General features: G+C 53.6%; 1 protein-coding gene across 3 annotated transcripts in view; it reads right to left on the reverse strand.

Annotated features, from left to right (window-relative positions):
• Nucleotides 1–462: 462 nt before the first annotated feature.
• MAPRE3 (microtubule associated protein RP/EB family member 3) overlaps nucleotides 463–13,516 on the reverse strand; it is a 47,945-nt gene continuing 34,891 nt past the window's right edge. Inside the window, exons 2-7 of one of the 3 annotated variants that reach the window (XM_029232115.1) lie at nucleotides 5,385–5,512; nucleotides 4,186–4,331; nucleotides 3,390–3,591; nucleotides 1,938–2,092; nucleotides 1,659–1,811; nucleotides 463–1,418 (exon numbers count right to left, since the gene is read on the reverse strand). In XM_029232115.1, the coding sequence (XP_029087948.1) occupies nucleotides 1,350–1,418; nucleotides 1,659–1,811; nucleotides 1,938–2,092; nucleotides 3,390–3,591; nucleotides 4,186–4,331; nucleotides 5,385–5,505 (846 nt within the window). In that variant the 5' untranslated portion in view covers nucleotides 5,506–5,512 and the 3' untranslated portion in view covers nucleotides 463–1,349. Of the gene's footprint in view, nucleotides 1,419–1,658; nucleotides 1,812–1,937; nucleotides 2,093–3,389; nucleotides 3,592–4,185; nucleotides 4,867–5,384; nucleotides 5,513–13,516 lie in introns of those variants that run through there. The other 2 variants (XM_029232116.1, XM_029232114.1) reach the window with 2 other exon arrangements.

Consider the following 13,516-nt stretch of genomic DNA (forward strand, 5'->3'; position numbering starts at 1 on the left):
CCCTTGGACATTGCTTTCCTTCTGGGCTTCAGTTCTTAGAGCCGTTGCTCTTTGTAGCCCACTCAGCTCTGTCACATGAGCCCTTGTCCGCAGCTGGATCACTGTTGTGGGGCGTATGAGCTTTGACAAGGGTGGGGGACAATATGCAGTCATACTGGCCCAAAGGGGACTGAAACAAAGCACCTCTCAGCCAGGGCCCCCTGTTACCCCACAGCTGCTTTACTGGGCTGCCCATCATCACAGCCATGGCCCTGAACTTTGTTCCTCTTCAGGGAATGGCAAGCCCTTAAAGCCCGGGCATCAGCGTTGGGAGATGGGGGCTAGGTCAGAGCTGGGCTCTTGAGGCTAAGCCAGTGGTGGTTTCTGGGCCCGAGGGAGGACGGCAGGGGTGCTGTGCTCCATGGCCATCGCCTCTGGAGACGGGGTCGCTCAGGAGAAGAGCGCCTAGAGCCAGGCTGTGGCTCAGTGGAGGGAGACGTGGTATGGACTTTTACCACACAAGTTTATTTAAATAAAAGTGAACACGTATGCAGGCTGGGTGGCCCGAGGGGCAGGGGTTGGGGAGGCGGGCAGAGGGGAGGCAGACGTACAGGAGGGTCCAGGCAGAGAATGTGTGGTATGAACCAAGCTGCAGGGGGAGTGGCTGGGGGCCTCGGGGCAGTGCTGGGCTTCGGTGCTGGGGTCAGGGGGCCGAGGGTGGGCAAGCCTGGTGCCAGGAGGTCATTTTCATCCCTCACGTGCTCCCCTCACTCTCCCTGACCACCGGGGCCTAAGGCACCCCCTCCTCAGTCACCCTATCCCTCTCCTGACATCAGCCTTTCCCTCAACTACTGGGAAGTCAAAAGACAAAATAAATAAGAATCGGTGAGTCCTGCCACAGCCCTGGCAACGGGGAAGGGAGGCCAAGCCAGACACGCTGCCCCAGAGCCCGTGCTGTCAGCCCTGGGAAAAGAACAGGTAAAGTGCAAGGAAAATCCAGTAAGTAAAAATATACCAATGACTTTGTCAAATATACAGCTGCTGGCTGTCAGGGGAGCAGGCGGCTGGCTGGGGTGGGTGGCAGCAGCCCCCTGGGAAGTGTTGGCCGACACAGCACAGAGACCATGGAAATAAGTAGGGGTGGGGAGTGGGCAGGGATCCCGCCCAACTGGGCCTCTGCCACAGGAGGAGGGGCCTCTACCTGCTCACCTGCCCCCCACCCCCCAAGCCCTGCTCGCCAGGCTCCCCAGGGCCACGGCACTGACACAAAGCACCCGGCCAGCTGGCTGTCAGGGAAGGATTATAATGTGGGCATGGGAGCGGGGTGAGGGGCACGGCAACCGTGCAGTCAGCCAGGGCTGGAGCCGCCCTCAGTACTCGTCCTGGTCTTCCTGCTGGTGTTCCTCGATCTCATCGTCCTCCGGGGGTGCAAATCCTTCCTGGAGGGTGGAAGGGAGACAGGAGGTGAGCCAGGCAGGCAGGCTGAGGGTGCGGACTCCTGAGGGTAGCTTGGGAGCCAGGGCCCAGGTTCCTGTCCTACTTGCCCTGCTCACGCCCCGTGAGGCCTTGGGCTGGTGACTTCGGCTGGCTGCCCTCACCGGCCCACGCTCTCCAAGGCCCCTTCTGGTGTGAGGGCCCGGCGGGAGCGCGGGGGCTCAGCAGGCACTGGCGGGACTCACCTCGGTGGCATAGAGAATGCTGATGATGCCCGAGATGACAGGGCTGTTCTCGCTTTCGTGCTCCTGGCAGATGAGCTCAATGTCCCGGAGTTTGCTGAAGTAGAAGTCGCGCTCCTTCTCCAGCCCATCCACTGTCAGCTTCAAATCCAATAGCTGCTCGGGGAGAAGGTGGTGTTCAAGCCAGAGACGCCCGCCTCGGACTCCCTTCCCGCCCTGACGCCCCAGGGGCCTGGCTTTTGTGGCGGGGCTTTCTCAGCTGCCAGTGTCCACGCCACTCACCTGCTGGTTGAGTTCAAGAATCTGGGCATCGGTCTCATGGCCACCATTTCGGGCTGATGGAGGATTCTTCCGGAGGATGCAGGGTGGAGCCACGTTGCTCAGCCGGCCGGAGGTCTGCATATTTTTGGGGCCTGTGGGGGACGTCCTCTGTGGAACTGCCCAGAGGAGAAAAGTCAGATCGGGGCTGCGTGAGCCCACAGCTCACGTGGCACGAGACAGCCTGGTGTGACTGCGGGGCAGGCCCATGCGAAAGGCAGGCACTCTCGCCCTCCCCACCTCTCCCTCTCAGGATGGGCATCTACATCTAGGCCTCAAGCCACGGCCACACGTGACACCACAGCAGCGGGGCAGCCCTCTGGCAAGCCTGGGAGAGCAGGCTCTACAGGGAACTAAAGAAAGTGTAAGGTGTAGGCAGGGAGGAGAGCTGGCCTGAGGGGGAGAGGAGGGAACTGGGATGGCGAATTTGGGGAGTGGGGCTTGAGGGTTTAGGGCCCTCTTGCACTGACAGCCTGGGCCTGGGGAAAAGCAGCTGGCACAGGGTCTCGCTGGGTCTTTGCTAACAGATACCCCAGCCCACAGCCATCCTCCCCGGGGGTGCCTTCTGGAGGAGACCACAGAAGCCTGCCCCTGCCCCTCTGGGCTCCCTGCCTCAGGATGGTCTCTGGGACCTCTGCTGGGCCTGATTCAGGGACCCCACTCCTCCCCTGCACACCCGGCATGCTGTGGCCACTTATTGTCCAGCTATGGCGGCTCCCAGGACAGAGCTTCTGATGCAAAGCAAGCAGAGGAGTGGGGGCAGCCCCAGGCGGGCAGCAGCACACACAGAGGAGCCGCTCTGCTATGACGGGTTCAGACGCGTGCGGGGCTGCGCCTCTGCTCTCGCCAACCTTCCCATCCCCCAAAGGCCCTGTTGCTTTTTCCCCTTCTCCTCTGGAACCCAGACAAAGCCTCGTTTCCAGAGACTCATCTCTTGAGGACTTAGGGCTGTGGGATTTTGGAAATGGGGGACGATATGGTCAAGCTTGGCCAACTCCCATCCCCGGGGAGTCAAGTGGGCAGAGGGCAAGAAGTGTCTGTAGTGCCGGCCCAGGCCCTTGGCCTGGATGGACCTGGACGGACCTGGACAGAGGAACCAAGCCAGGGGCTGCCCCATCATCTTGAGGCAGAGGAGTTAGCTCGGGCTACAGAGGGAAGTGCCCCGGGGCCTCCCATCACCAGCTGTCACCTTGGCCGGTGCCGGTGGCTCTCCTTTTGTAGCAGTCTCTGGAGCCCTCTCCTCCCTACTGTGACTCCCCCTGGTCTAAGCGGGCAGCAGGCGGCGTCATCTGAACTCCGTGATAACAGTCTCCTCTAGGCTGGCAGGGCCGGGCCGGTGGCCCAGGGGCCGCTCCTGGCTGTAGAGCCCTTCCGGCCCGGCCCCCCACACTCCCTCCCCCAGCTCGGGCACATTACCTGCTGTGCCAATGAGTTTCTTGGATTTGTTGAAGATCTGATCACCTGGATTAGGAGGTGGTGCTACGTCCTGGCCCTGCCGCGCCAGCAGAGGGTTGTAATCCTTTCCATCATAGTTTGCGTCAAAGAATTTCTTAAACCACTGAATAAACTCAAAATTATCTTGGAATTTTCCTTTCACTAATTTTTCTACAGGAATGATCTGAAATAGACGACATAAGCAGAGAACTTTAACCTCCTGCTGCTGCAGGGCTGCCTTTCTCTGTGAGAGGGCCACTGCTCTCAGGAAAGCCAGCCCCTGGGCTGCAGCATCCTCCACCTTCTCCACCTGGCCCCCCTCCCGTGCCACCAGAGCAGATGGGTAGGCTGCAGGCCCTTTCCTCCAGGCACAGGAGGAAGTGTGTGGGGAGACATCCCTTGGTGCTGTGCCTGCATGTGGGGTGAGGGCTGCTGGAACCAGGGTCCTGGGCCGTTGAGGCAGTCGAGTGAGCCAAGAGACTTTTCTTGGGCCTTACAGAGGAGGAACTTAATAGGACCAATATACCGAGGCTCAAGTGCTGGGGTGTAGGGTCCGGAGAGGAGAAAGGGACAGGAATGTCATCAGGATGGGATGTCGAAAGTTGTGGGGTTTTCCACTGAGCCTGGGGCTGGGGGAACATTCCCCCTGGAGAGTTGGGGTGGAGAGAGGCGTGAGAACTGGATTGACCCCAACAGCCCCTGCTGCCCTGGCTGGCGGGCCATCTTCTTTCCCAGGGTCACACAGCTCCTCGGGGCCCCTCAGAGCGCAGGCACCTACTTTATCAACACCCATCTTCTTGAATGCTGCTTGCAGCACCTTGAAGTTGTGAATATACTCATGCTCTAGCTTGGCCTGGAACTTCACCTTCCTCAAGTGCACACAGCCAGGGAAGAGCATGTCCATGAACTGGCAGTAAGCTGCCCCTGTGGAGAAACACAAGATGCTCGTTTTCACTTCCCCAGGCCAACTGGGGCCACTCCCCCAAACCTCTCCGTCTCCTCTTCTCTCTCTCTGTTCCCAGAGCCGGGGCCAGACTTCCCAAGGGTGAGAGCAATTACCATTCAGTGATGCAATTATGTACCAGCACCATATCAAACACTGCATGTATGGGCTTTAATCCTAACCGCAACCCTGGTTAGATAGCTGATGTCATCTCCATTCATGGATGGAAAAACTGAAACCTAGAGAGGTGTGGTGACTTGTCCAGGGTTGCACTACAAGAAGAGCTGAGATTTGGACCCTCCCCCCCCGAAGTGGCTAGGCTGGACCTGGTGCACGTGACCTCTGGCTTCACTGTCTGTCCCCACTGCTGCTCCCCTTCTGCAGCCCTTTACTGTGCCTCTCCTGCTCTTCGCTTTTTTTTTTTTTTTTTTAACACAGTAACCTAACCTCTCCTTAGGAAGCTGTGGGTTGTTTTTTTTTTTTAAAAATAAATTTATTTATTTTTGGCTGCATTGGGTCTTTGTTGGTACGTGCGGGCTTTCTCTAGTTGCGGTGAGCGGGGGCTACTCTTCGTTGCAGTGCACGGGCTTCTCATTGCGGTGGCTTCTCTTGTTGCGGAGCATGGGCTCTAGGTGCACAGGCTTCAGTAGCTGTGGCACATGGGCTCCGTAGTTGAGGCTCGCGGGCTCTAGAGTGCAGGCGCAGTAGTTGTGGTGCACGGGCTTAGTTGCTCCATGGCATGTGGGGCCTTCCCGGCCAGGGCTCCAACCCGTGTCCCCCTGCATTGGCAGGCGGATTCTTAACCACTGTGCCACCAGGGAAGCCCCTGCTCTTTGCTTTTTACTCTTTCCATCCCACGTAGACCCCTATTTCCTTACTCCAACTCCAAACACTTTGGCTAGTTGAGGGCTCTGCAGCACTCCTCCTTAATCCCAGTTACAAGCTCTGCTGTCCGCTGTGGCTGTTCTGCCTCCTGCCTACCCCCCTTTGTCCCCCCAGCAGGGCCCACTTCCCCCCGATTCCCAGCCTCCCACCTGAGCAGAGCTGCTCTATCTTGGTATAGTTGAGGTGCAGGGAGTCATTGACCCATGCGAGCATATCATGGCGACTCAGATTCTCACTGGTCACAGACGTGGAGTACACATTGACGGCCATACCCCAGCTGTAAAGAAAGAAGAAAGGCAAGGTAAGACCCTGGGGGCCTTGTGCTGTTCTTGAGCCCGAAGGAGGGGGAGCTGGAGGGTCTCTGGGGAAACGAGAAGCATCTTCCTCCAGGCCAGCAGTTTACCTCTTGGAGAAGGGGTACTCATTCACTCTTGAAACATTTGGTGAGTGTCTACTATATGCTAGACCTGCACTAAGAAGTGGTGAAGTCAGATGTGGTCTCTACCTCCAAGGAGTTTACAGACAGGCAAATCCCCACAGCAGGGAGTGACAGGGCAGGAAAAGCAGCACATGCAAAGTTCAGGGATGGCACAAAGAAGGGAGGGATCTCTTCTGCTTGACAGGGTCAGCGAAGACTTCAGAGCAGCCTGAAAGGGGTACGAATTTTCTGAACATACAGGGGATGGGGTAGAAGAGCAGTGCAGGCCCCAGGACTATCAAGAACAAAGGCATGGCTTATTCCGGGACTCTGAGCTGTTCAGCAGGCCTGGGGAGCGGGTGTCTGTGTTGGGGTGTGGCGCAACGAGACTGGAAGGGGCTGGTGGCGACGGGCTTTGGTTACCATGAGGAGGAGTCTGGACTCCCTGTTTAAACAAGGGAAGCCATTAGAGGATTTTAAGCAGACAGTACTTGACCAGATTTGGGTTCTAGAAAGCTGACTAACCTTCGCCTCTGCTCCGACTTCATGCCCTATAATCCCTGTGGCCTGCTGGCCCATCCACAGGCACCTAAATTCCACTTATCCAGAAACTTCCCTCAACACATGCTTCTGCTCTTGTATTCGTTACCCCAGTGAAGGTCACCACCAGGCACCCAGTCACCCACACTGGAAACCTGTGGGGTCGTCCCAGACAGCCTACTCCCCCTCATGCTCAGAGCCCATCATTCAGTGAGCCCGGCTCTTCTGCCTTCCCAGTGTGTCCTGCTCTTCGCCTCGCCTCCTGCTGCCTTGGGGTTTCTGCATCCATTCTCTCCAGCCAAGGCTAGCAGAAGCCTCCTAGGGGGCCTTCCAGCCCCCAGGCACTCCCTCCCCCTAGTCCATCCCTGACACTGCTGCGGTCAGAATCTATGTGAAAGCAGCCCTGGCCACGCCCCTACCCCCCCTTCTCCCCCCCGCCCCCCCCACCCCCCTGCCAGTGGGTGTAAGCACCTCCTTACCCTCCCCCATCCCCACGCAGAGGTCAAGTGTCAGCTGTTATTACTGACTTGCACTGTTAAGAGAGAGGGAAATGTTTCTTGTAAGTAGGTCTTTATCATAAATGGAGAAATAGGACTGCGCATTTCACCAATTGTGAGAGTACATATTTCTGGAGTGAAGAATATTTAGGTTTAATACGCAGATTGTCTCCCTGAAGGAAGAATACACCCAGCCCACTTCCGGGTCCCCTGTGGGCATCTGCTCTTATAATGTGACCCCCTCCCCATCACTTATGAAGCTCTTCAATGAGCCCTCCCTCTCCAGCCCTGTCTTCTACTTTGATCCCCCAACTGGGAGCCATGGGCAGCTCTCTACTCACCCTCCGCCTGGAATGCAGCCGCCACCCCCAAAGTCCACTCAGTCTCTGCTCTAGAGGTTCTCAAACTGTGGTTCCTGGAGCAGCTTTGGTGCTCTATGGGCATCAGCTTGTTAGAAATTTCAAGTTAGAAATTCTAATTCTTGAGCCTCGCCCTAGATCTACTGAGTCAGAAACTGTACTTGACCAAGAGCGTCTACAGGCACAGTTAAATTAGAGAAGCTGCTTTAGAGAAGAGGCTCAGTTGGTATCTGCTAGGCTGTGCTCCCCCATGGCCTCACCCCAAGTATATATAATGGAACCTCGCTAGATGCACATTTAACTTCAATAAATTTTTTGAAGAAAAATCAAGAAACCCTCTTGTTTATTCTTAGTCCTCCTTCTTCCTCTTAAAAATAGACCTTGTCCTTCATTGCCCAGGGAAAGGGAAGCCAGACAGAGCCAAAAAGCCAAGAGCAACAAAAATTATCATCTTGGGAGCTTCTAAGGACTCAGGAGCTGACAATTCCAGAGATTTCTGAGGGTAATTTTGACTGCACTTGAGTCCCCTCTTACACAGTGGTTTTGAGCCACCGCCCTGTAACCTGACCCTTGCACTAACCACTGGACTTGCTGAAATGCCTGCCTCCCTCATCAGTAAGCATCTCAAAGCCAGTAGTGGTGTTTCTAGGCCTGTCACAGGCAAGGTATTCAGCAAATTTGTTGAATGACTAAGTGACACCTCCTCACCTTTTCTCCTCTTTCTGAACCATCTTTTATCACCTTCTGGCCGGGACCCTCCCTCCCCTACTCAACCTTCTGGACTCAGCTTGGGCTCCATCTCCTCCAAGACACATTCTCTGAGCCCCTGTGCAGGGAGACATGGCCTTCATCTGTGTCTCTCTGTCACCCTGAGCTTACTCAATCATGGCGTTGATCACATTCTCTTGTCTGTCCCTTCCACCTGACTGTAAACTCAATGGCCAGGCTGTTTCATTCACTTTGGGGTTCTAGATCAATTCTCAGTGAATGACAATCACAGAGACTAGAGTTAGGAGAGCGCTTCTTAATTTCCAGGAAGCTCACCTAAAGTAACCTCAGCAGGCGTGGCAGGAGCGCCTGGACACCAGACTTGATTAGACAGGCAGATGGGTAGGGTCAAGGCAAGTGCATTGTATTTTGATGAGTATTTAGTTAGGGACTCTGAGAAACAGAAAGATTTGCCCTTGTCATCAAGGAGCTTATAGTCTCGCTGGGGAGACCAACACACAGGAGGACAGTATAACCAAATGCCCCAAAGTGTGGTGAAAACGGTAGGTGCTACAGAAAGCCAGGAAGGAGAGAGCATGCACAGCTGGAGAATGGATTTGAACGGCCCCAATAAGAATGGTCAGAACCTGCCAGGCCTTCGGGGGTCTGCAGAGGCCTGTGGGATCTCAGTGCAGAGGGGACAAGCCATTCTGGATACTGGCCTACCACAGGCTTTGGGACTCATTTCTCCATGAGGTCTTGGGGGCTGCTCTGTCCCTGTGCTCCTGGGGTACAGAGTCTGGGCTGGTCAGGGGTGGTTCTGGGAGGTGTAGGGTGGTCTTAGGTTGGCCCTGGGAATTCCTGAGCCACTTTAGGGATTTTTTTCCTGTTTACTGTGTGTGAGTTTCAAGTGCTGATTATTGAAGAAAAGCAGAGGCACCGGTCCTAGTCTAAACTAATCCTCCAGTTTCTGACTGAAATCATTTGAGCTTCAAGGGTCTTCTAACCTGAGGGCAGCCTTCCTGTGGTTCCCTAGCCTCTCTAAATATTATATATAACCACATCATGTATATTATTACATAGTATATATGCAATTATATATAACACACGATATAAATATACATTAATATATATTTATATATAACATAGTACATATTCATATATAGTATGTATAACTATATATGATACACTACATATGATATATACCAATCTATTTATATATAATGTATAGTATAGTTGGCTCTCAGTGTCCATGGGAGATTTGTTCCAGGACCACCGTGGATAGCAAACTCTGTGGATGCTCAAGTCCCTTATGTAAAATGGCATGGTATTTGCAAATAACCTATGCACATCCTCCTGTATACTTTAAGTCACCTCTAGAGTATTTATAATACCTAATACAATGTAAACACTATGTAAATAGTTGCTGGTTCATGGCAAATTCAAGTTTTACTTTTTGGAACTTTCTGGAATTTTTTTTTTCAAATATTTTCCATCTATGGTTGGTTGAATTCATGACTATGGAACCCACGAATACGGAGGGCTGACCGTATAATATATTTAGTGTTATATCTATATATATGTGCGTGTGTAGCTATATATTTTATAGTTATTTTATATCTATATAATTTAAAAACTCCTCCTGGTGCACAACAAGGTATTAGAACCAAAGTCCTCATCTGATGCATGTGCTTGGCTGGGATTGCCTGGCCTGCATTGCAATGGCACAGGCTGGGATATTGGGGTGTTTTGCGACCTCCCTGGGGTACAGCGTTGGCTATTTTCCTCCTTGGTACGTATGAAAAATCTCCAGTCTCCCTTCCAGAACACAACTAAAGACCTTGCTATCAGGGCCCTAAGAGTCACCAAAAGCTACACAGGTACTGGAAAAATGCCCAAATCTTCTCAGCTTGGCCAGAAATTCCCAGCTCTGTCCGTGCCTGATGATGGAAGGGCATTTTCCACACCTTTGATTAGTCTGAATCTAGGGTCCCCAAAGAGCCAACAGTGCCTGTAAGGAGAAAGCTGGAAAAAAATGGCTCCTCTCAGGGCCAAACCAGCAATTATGCTTTTTACCTCCTGTGGCGCTTTTGGGGAAGTGGGTGTGAGTGGGCAGTTGATAACGTGGAGCAGAGCTTTGTCTCCACTTGCGACTGGCTCTGGTTCTTTCAGGTGATGCTACCCTCTGGCCCAGCTGAGGTCCATTTTGGCTCAGGAGGACTCATCCAAGACACTTGGGGGGGTCTCTGCAAGGATTCTCAGTCACACTTGCTGGGGGGGGGCGGCGGTCACGAAGAAACCAGCCTCCTAGTTCCCTTATTCCTCATCATGGTGGGGAGGGCAGGATGCCCTTTTAATTTTCCTCTCCCAGATTTGGCCCTATAAATACAACTAAATTATGGCCAGCAGGTGGCACCCAGGTCCTGGGCAAAGACTCCTTTAAAAGTTTCTCCCATCCCCAAATCCCTCTCTCCCTAGCTCAGTTTAGAAAAGGGAGAGCCCCTAACTTTGACCTTGTCCCTCAAAGAGGAAGCCTGGTTTGGTCAAAACCTGGTGGTGTCAGGGCACGGGCTTGAGTGGAGTCCTTGTTCCTGACCCAGGTGTCCTCTGAGAACTGAACCAGCTGGAGTGCCCTAGGGCATTAGGCCTACTCTAAGATTCTGGACTCAACTAAACCAACCTCCCGCTTCCCCAAAGCCATAAGTTAAACTCATCAACGGGTCCAACTTCTGATGACTTACTGTTTTGGGGGTTGACTCAGGCCTCGATTCAAATCAGAGCAGCTTCTGGGGGTGGAGGAGGCATATAAAGCATTTGCCCAAGCATCTAGCCCTAAGTGGACCAGTTGCCTCCAAATCCAGCAGAGACAATGTCTGAGACAACTCTTAAAGTTGACTACACCTGTAACCAAGGGCTGCTTCACCTCCCCTGAGAGAATGGTAGGCAACCACCCAGAGGAGGCAGGCTCTGTTCCAAGGGCTACAATAGCAGGGTCTTCCAACCCCGTCCCTGTGACACTTCCTTTCCTTTCTCTTAATGCTCAGTGGCCTAAATCAGAGCAAGTCATCCTGCACTAGAGCTGTGCAAAATCAAGTCGCTCTTCCTTCCCTGGTGCCATGGTGTGGGAGGAGCGAAGGGTTTGGGTGCAGATGGCCTGGGTTCATGCTCTGGCCTTGCCAGTGGATGATCTTGAGTCTGAGCAAGTGGCTGCACCCAGAGCCTTCATCTCCTCATATTCGAAATTGAGATGATAACTAAGGCTTTTGGGAGACAAATGCTATAATCCACAAGAGTAGCATTCATGGTGGGAACTTCAACCACCATGGCAGACCAGGAGAGAAGCTATTGGAAGGTGGGCAGGCCTGAACGTACCCCTCCCGTGCACGTCCCCACTGAGGGGGAACGACCATCGCCTGCGGGGGGGGGGCAGGTAGAGTCGAGTCTCAGGGACGCGCAGAATGAGAGTCTGCACAAGAGAGGACAGAGACACAAATGTTGAACCTTGTCAGGTTTGTTCTGGACATTGTTAGGTAGACTTGCTGGTGGAAAGGTTAGAGTATTAAATGAGCAGTCTGTCAAAAAGGCATGGAAATAAAACTGGTGGATTGGCTGTGGTGGGGGAGGGGCTCTGAGAGCAGAGAAGGGCTGGGCCTGGGGTTGAGGGAAAGTAGGCTGAATGATTCATAGACTCCAGTTTCAGAGGAGGGGAGCACATGCCACTTGGCCAGATGACAGCTGTCAGCCACACGGGCTGAAGAAACATCATTTGAAAGGAACATAAAGTGACATGGCTTGAATGTGCCCCCCAAGACCAGAACTGCTTTTGAAGCATGAAGGATCAGTAAGGAGACACCAGGCCCACTAGTGCCACAGACACAAACGTTCTTTTCCCCACATATCCCAGCAGCCGCTGCAGTCCCCCCCTCTCTTTATGTTCAGGCCGCAGATGGGCCAGCAATCCCCTCCCCGGCGGTGTGCACAGAGCCGGACTGAGAGCCAGTCCGACTGGGGCATCCTCCCAACAGGTACCGAGCTCTGCTCTCAGATCCACCCCAAAGCCCTGCTCTGAGGAGTCCGGCAGCTATATCGCCATGTTATATAGTTTCTCTTTTCCTTGCATCAGAGGAAGAGGTGTTTTTCAATCTCCTGCTGAGCATCCAGGGGCTTCATGCTGCATCCATGTGCCGCATCTGGTTGTGTGTGGCCAGCAGGTGCAGCCAGCTTTCTACTCTCCTGCTCCTTGGGGTCAACAGATAGGGAATGTGGCCAGAAAACCACACTTTCTGAGCCCACCTGCCACCTGAAACCCCACACTGCAGTTCAGCCTCTCCCATTCATTCATTCATTCGTTCATTCAGCAATATTTTATTGCATCCGGGGCCCTGAGCCAGTACTAATTAAGGAAAGAAATGGGCACCAGAGCTCCAGCATAGCTGCCAGAGGGTCACAACCAAAAGCCACGCCTGCCCCTGCTCTCCCCCTGCTCAGAACCCTGACCGGAACTCTGTGGGGAGCTTTCCAGGGTGCTGGGAAGAACATGAGTCAGACACATCAGTCATCCTCTGCCTGTCATGAAGGTTGTTCAGCCCGCAACGTGGAGAGAGGATTAACCTCTGGTTCCCACCGACGGGGTCCCTCATTAACCCCACAGCAATCCCGTGCTCAAGAGAATCATTCTGATTCTTCAGGCTTGAAAACTGAGGCTTGGATACTTCAAACTACTTGCTCAAAGTCTCACAGGCAGTTGGTGGCTGAGCCCACGGCCAAGCCACATGTTCTACCATTAAGCCTCGCTTCCCCACACTGCACAGCTCCAGGAGCCTGCTGCTGGTAGCCTTGTTTTGATGGCAGCTCCCATCGTGGAAGTTTGTTGACTTAAAAAGTAGGTGTTTGTGGAACTTAAAGATGTCCAGTAGAGAACCTTTGGAAAGAAAGGTTTAACATTCTACCTGCCCACCGACACGGATCCTACTAAAAATGGATTAATTTTAGCAAGTGAGGAGTTCTGTTTACTCCCCTCCCGGGTTTCCATTAACCCTCTATGACCAGATAGAGCAATCTGGCCAGGACTCCCCAGAGGACTCCTTCCCCGGGACAGTAGCTACAAGGGGGCATGGCAGCATGATCCAGATCTGCCTCTTCAGAGTTTACATCGTGTTCAGCAGGACACGTTCAAGACTCCAGTGGCTGGGACCTCGGCAGGGTTCAGGATCTTAGGGAAGAGCGACATGACCTAAAAGTGTTGTGAGAAAAGAATCCTGGAGAAGCTCCAGTCCCTACCTGAACTTACACCGTCCAGATCCCTGTCCTAGATCTGCTGGAGTAGGCGTGCGCTGGTTCCCCACCAGCCGCGGAACTACTCCACCTGCCCCATCTCCACTTTTTAAATTCAGCTTTGGGAGTCTGAGCCTCCCTGTGAGTCAGGTCTTTGGTCAGCCATGAGAAGAAGGTGATTGGTTGCGTCTGCCAGGGCTTTGTGACCCGCCGGCAGGGCTCTTCCAGTCTCTCAGAACCATTCATCCCTGCCTGCACATATTGCCCCCATGCAACCCCAGAATAATCTGGATGTGTGACCAAGCGGGGCAAGGAGTAACAATTTTGCAGATTTTCCCAACAGGTGACTTCAGCCCCCCTGGGCCCGGGCAGGAAGGGGTAGCCCAGTGACAACGGGCATAGCCCCGTGTCAGGAGTGGGAAACGTTTTGGCAAGCTCATCAGAGTTCTCTCTCCTCTGATCCCACAGCATCTGTTCCAGTTTTC

The sequence above is a fragment of the Monodon monoceros genome, unplaced genomic scaffold (assembly GCF_005190385.1).
Source record: "Monodon monoceros isolate NGI ecotype Baffin Bay Population unplaced genomic scaffold, NGI_Narwhal_1 Super_Scaffold_19, whole genome shotgun sequence".
NCBI lineage: Eukaryota > Metazoa > Chordata > Mammalia > Artiodactyla > Monodontidae > Monodon > Monodon monoceros.